Here is a 5,778-nt window from a genome sequence, read left to right as displayed (position 1 = left end):
TTTTTTTTCTATTTTAATTTTCTTTTTTTTGCATTTTGTAATATAATTATCAATCTCACTTCTAATTACCTAAAATGTCTTCTCCTAAACTTTATCATATTTTCAATTACCTATAACTTCCCCTTACATTTTCAAGAAAAATAAAAAATAAAACAAACTTCCTCTTATCTCCCTCTCGTGAAACTTCTCTTAAACCATTTCACATCGGAATCCGAATTTGCTCCTCATAGAGCACTCCTAAAATCAACGCATTTCAATATTTTTATGTTGTCATTCATGGGAAGATGTTTCTAATGCATGGCTGTCATGTGCTGTAAGGTTGGTGAGGAATTCTTTCGGAGGAGCAAATCCAGTTTCTTCACATTCCCAATGACATGAATTTTTCATAAAATGCTTTATGAGGAATCTCTCTCTCTCTCTCTCTCTCTCTCTCTCTCTCTCTCTCTCTCTCTCCATCTTTCAAATACATGAATTTAATTTTTCAGAAAGCATATTAGAATATTAATGTTTAAGTTAACATTTAAATATTAAAGTTGAGTAAAAAAAGATATATAAAAAGCTAATAAGAGATAATAAAATCAGATAAGTAACAATAGTGAAATTATAATAATTAGTACTTACTTATAAAATCTTATTATAATTATGATTAATTATATAACCTTATAACAATTATTGACTGTTATTTCTAATAAAAAGTATTAGCTTTATAATTATCTTTATTAATTTAAAGTCCATTTTAAATAATTACATGAGTACAGTTTTAAAGTTATATCTAATTTTTACTAATAAAATCTATATTGTTAATAAATAATAATTAAGGCAAAAGGAGTCTTTTGGTATTCCTAATTGGGCCAAGCCACACTGAATCGCACAAGCTAGACCACATTGGTAATTAAAAAAACAAAAATAATTAGAAGGGATGAGGGAGAGGGGAGAGTAGGTACCGACATGGTAAATTGCATTTTAAATATACAAAATAGATTTTTACTAATTTAAAATACACTTAAGTTTTATTTAACAATACTAAAGTGGCCATTTTCATTTTTCACTAAGTAGGATGCAACTTGGATTACCTTAGATCAATTAGACACAAGCCGATAAATAATACTTGGATGGACTTAATTAATTGAGAATGTCATAGGACTACTGCTTCAATATCTCTTAACAAATCCCGTGCAATACACGGGGTACTGACTCTGGTATTTTATAACATAAACAAAATGAATGGAAAATAAGATGTATGAAACCTGAACCTATGACTTTAATAAAAATATGACATCCAAACTAGTTTTACTAATACACCAACCCAATCGAATCGAATCGAATCATCAGAACATATTGGAATATTCACAGGGGTTAATCCATGTCGGATCATATCCAACTATGAACTAATAGAGTTCCGATTACCCTTAATTCCATTAAATTCGAATTTGAACAATATACTAATTGCTTGCAGCTACCCTAGGTCTGGACGAGGGAATGTGAATTGACTAATTATTATTATTATTATTTTAATTTTAATTATGACGTGTGGGGATTGCTATCTGTGGATCCAGAAGTGTATTTTAATGCAATCAATGACAACCCATGGAAAGCTTAGCATGTCAATCAAGTTACATGTATACGTGAAAATTGGGAATTCAAGCACCTCTTCCTCTCCCTCTCACTCACTCTCTTAGTACAAATAGAGATGACATCTTACCATCTTCTCCATCACCTCTCCTCTAAGAACAACTTCTTCCTATCACATTCACCATTTCCACTCACAGGCATGGCTCTAACTCCAAATAATTTTGGTTTCCCTTTCTTTTTCCCGCCACCCTTCTCTTTTCCATCCCCTCCGCCACATTTGGCGCCATCACCACCATCCTCTCCTTCTGCCACGCCACCTCCACCACGCCGTCCTTTCAACCCGCCTCCATCTCCGGCAGCAAAACCACCTCCTCCATCTCCAGTAAAGCCACTACCACCTCCTCCTTCTCCAGTAAAGCCACTGCCACCTCCATCTCCGGCAGCAAAACCACCTCCTCCATCTCCAGTAAAGCCACTACCACCTCCTCCTTCTCCAATAAAGCCACTGCCACCTCCATCTCCAGTAAAGCCACTGCCGCCTCCATCTCCGGCAGCAAAACCACCTCCTCCGTCTCCAGTAAAGCCACTACCACCTCCTCCATCTCCAGTAAAGCCACTGCCACCTCCATCTCCAGTAAAGCCACTGCCACCTCCTCACTCAGTTCCGCCTCCATCACCAATAAGACCACCGCCACCTCATCCCTTAGCACCACCTCCTCCTCATGTTGTTCCACCGCCACCACCATCAGGACACCATTCCACGGTTATAATTGTCGTGTTTGTCTCTCTCGGTGGTCTCTTCTTCCTTGCATTTCTCTCGGCCGCTCTCTGCTGCTTCCTCAAGAAGAAAAAGAAGAAGGTTCAGGAAACTGAGATCATAAACGTTGATGAACATCTCAAGATTCAGGAGGCCATAGTACCGGGGCCACATGGTACACAAACTGTTCTACTATCCATCGAGGATGATGTGCATATACAAGAAGAAATCAAGAAGAACGAGACGGTCGGAGAAGCTTCTCATGTTAAAACCGTGAAGAGTCCTCCTCCTGCTCTTGAGCTTGGAGAAGGATTATCAGCCTACAACCATCACCGTCTTGAGCACAAAGCATGATTGAAACTTGATAAAGCTGGTTTTCAAGGATGAAAAAAGCCATATGTGCTTCTATTTCCATCCACAGTGTGACAGATTCTTAATCACTCTTTGTTTATTTGGAATGATTTTATGGAATAAAGACAAAAATTGTCGTATTAAATAATGTATCTTTTTAAGTATTGATAAGATTTTTATTTATCACAAAGTATTGATGAGATTTATATTGGTTTCTTTCATCAGTTTTCAAGGTTTCCCAAATATATCATGGTTCACTCTTCACATCAACTATATGTATTTCTTATATACTTATTATTTATAGTCGTCTGAACCTATGCATTTGTGACATTTATATATATGAGTTTCCTTTGGATATTCATGCATATCCTAATACTTTCTCTGTATCTCTCTGTGTTTCCTAAGTTTATTCCAACAAGTATTTAAAATATCCTTTTAATACTCTTTGATACTGATACTTTGGTCCTTGCTCTTCTACACTTCAAGATAAAGGTAGGTGTTAGGGCTGCACAAAATCCAGCTTTGCAGCTTGACTCAGGTTTATGAACTAGTGCTTGAGCCAGTTCAGCTCTTCTACACTTGACTAAGCTTGACTCAGCTCTTCTACACTTCAAGATACTGATGTCATGACAGAACAGGAGGAGAGGCTCAGGCTTCTTCTCTATTCAGGTATTTTCCAAGATCGAGCCTTTTTAAGCCCTTAAATCAAGCAAACAATTAATATTTACAAGAAAATAAATAAAAATAAATCATGAGGTACAGTAATACTATATGAAATAGAGATTAATTAAGACTAATCCCATGGTACAGAAAGCTGTTTTACATCATGATGTGCAGCATTTAAAATATGGCATCTGAAATAGCTGAGATTAAATTGGGCAGAGCTTGATTGCTGCTTGGTGAGGTAGTAATGTAATCAGTCTTTTCTTTTTCTCTTAATGATTTTAGAATCTAGTTTTAACAAGAAATGATTTTTTCCTTTTATTTCATACAATAAGATTCGGAGTTGGTCCCATTTTTATAAATGTTAAAAAACAGAACTGCCCTTTGCATTCATAAATTCTTCATGTAAATCTTTCTGGTCTGTATGTATCCTGCTTTAGCTTCCTTGTTTACTTTGTTTCCATTGGGTTACTTCATTCCACATAGATCCTGATTTTGATTTTTAATTTGTATCCTAAGCAGACTAAACAGACCTTTTATTTTTTTTGGTAAAGTAACTTAATTAACAGACTTGGAGAGGATTGGCTTCTCTAACATTCGGCACATTTAGTAAGAGTGCTAAAGAAACAGCTACTAGATAGACAGGTAACAATTATTTTCTGGGCATCATAGATTTAGTGGAATTAGGACACCGTTTGAACTGTTTAGTGTATTCTATTTGAGTCTCACCACTGGCTAATCTTGGTTTACGGGGGATGTTTCCATAACTCAAATTAATTATTGGTACTACAAAATTTGTTTTTAGTTCTAAAAATCACGAAAAAAAATGAGTGTTTTTAAAACATGAATTGTTTTTTTTTTAACAAACTGACTAGCTTTTGCTTTCCAAAACAAAAACACAGTCCATGAACATGTTTTAAAAACAAATGAAAACAAAAACATTGATGTTGTGAAACACCCCTTAATTAGATGGTGTTTAGTAGGATGAATGGTTTACTCATGATTGCCTCAGGAATCACCAATTTTGAGGTATTTGGGGAATCATCAGTCTCTTAAAAAAAATTGTCTAGAAATAACCAAATAATGCGGATATGGTGATTCTTTTTTTTTTTTTTTTTTATGAAAAACGCGTCGATGTAATTTGCACGTTATTAGGATGGACATGTCAATACCATTCCAGATATTACTTCAAAAATCATCCACTACCTATTCCTAAAATCCATCTCCATCAACTTTGGGAATTATCCCTAGACACGAAATTAAAGAGACATTGATCCCTTACTGATTTTTGAGCGAGGAATCAGCTTTAAAAGCTTGATTGTTCAATGGTGAGTTCCTGAATTATTAGATAATGTAGCAAGGTGAGAAACGGAACCATTGAATTGATTCTTCTTACCAAATACCACTTTGTTAATTTAATCTCAAGGTTATATATGATAAAATATAGCAACAATGTGAAAAACAGTATTACAGTCTTAAAATAAATGTAAATCGACCAAATTGTACTGCTGGAGACTGAGGGAAGTCTTTGGTAGCACGGTCATTTGAGGGAAAAAAAATGGTGCTACATTGGTGCCACATAGGTTTTAAGAATTCGGCAGTCAATTTTCTATTTGGTTGGAGAATGTTCTAGATCAAAACATTTATAAAACACTTTTCAGTGAAATCCATCCCGGGGGCGTGTTTGAAGAAATATCAAATTGAAAGTTTCCTGCTCTGGAAGTTGGAGTTTTAATGCCTTCATCGATGTAGCACTGCCGTGGTGTTGATTCCCCAAATACTTGTGTAAGCGATGTTTCAACTCAAAACAATTCCAGTTGAAAAAACAATGGAAGGGCAAATTTGCAATCACCTCTCCTGTTCAGAAACAGTTGCACCTTGCATGTAGATCCTCTCTTTTAGAATCATCTAACAAGAGGCACGAAAATGTCCAAAATATCTATACAATTACTATTGAGGTTGTTTTTTACATAAAAAACAATACAAACTTTACGAACAATAACAAAAAAGAAGTTTAAAGTTGCAAATTTCCCTTTAAGCAATTCATATGAAGGGGCAAACTTGAAAAATAAATCAATTTCAGAAAAGAGATTGAAAGGGTTTGAAGTAGCAATTTATACGAAGAAAAAATTGAAAAATAAACAGTTTGGTCAAAAGCAACTGTATGGGTATTTTGGACATTTTTGTGCCTCTTGTTAGAGGATTCTAACATAAGAAGTCTGCTTGCAACTGTATTAAAAAGTTAATGAAAGATAATTACAATTAACAAAGTTGGAAGGAGATTTCAACAATGATCATAAACTTCAGGGGAGAGGTTTCAGGAACTTACGTGTCTTTTTATACATGATGATCTGAGATCAAGGATGTATTGAGAAAAGGGAAGGAGACAAGAGGCCTTAACTTCAATCACTTGAGATAATCATCAAAGCAAGGCT

The 5,778-nt window shown here is 35.1% G+C and overlaps 1 protein-coding gene across 1 annotated transcript; it reads left to right on the top strand.

Annotated features, from left to right (window-relative positions):
• Positions 1-1,718: 1,718 nt before the first annotated feature.
• On the top strand, positions 1,719-2,901 carry TED7 (tracheary element differentiation-related 7). Its single transcript, XM_088965211.1, has one exon. The coding sequence runs from the start codon at positions 1,772-1,774 to the stop codon at positions 2,681-2,683; it is 912 nt and encodes a 303-aa protein (XP_088821337.1). The 5' UTR covers positions 1,719-1,771; the 3' UTR covers positions 2,684-2,901.
• Positions 2,902-5,778: the final 2,877 nt, after the last annotated feature.

The sequence above is a fragment of the Nelumbo lutea genome, chromosome 1, assembly GCF_056320005.1.
Source record: "Nelumbo lutea isolate HS-2025 chromosome 1, American lotus-T2T, whole genome shotgun sequence".
Taxonomy (NCBI): Eukaryota; Viridiplantae; Streptophyta; class Magnoliopsida; order Proteales; family Nelumbonaceae; genus Nelumbo; species Nelumbo lutea.
This window is presented reverse-complemented; position numbering and strand designations above follow the sequence as displayed.

Bases quoted from the DNA above. Each gene is read 5' to 3' on its own strand.
- TED7 (XM_088965211.1), top strand. From the start codon at position 1,772: ATGGCTCTAACTCCAAATAATTTTGGTTTCCCTTTCTTTTTCCCGCCA.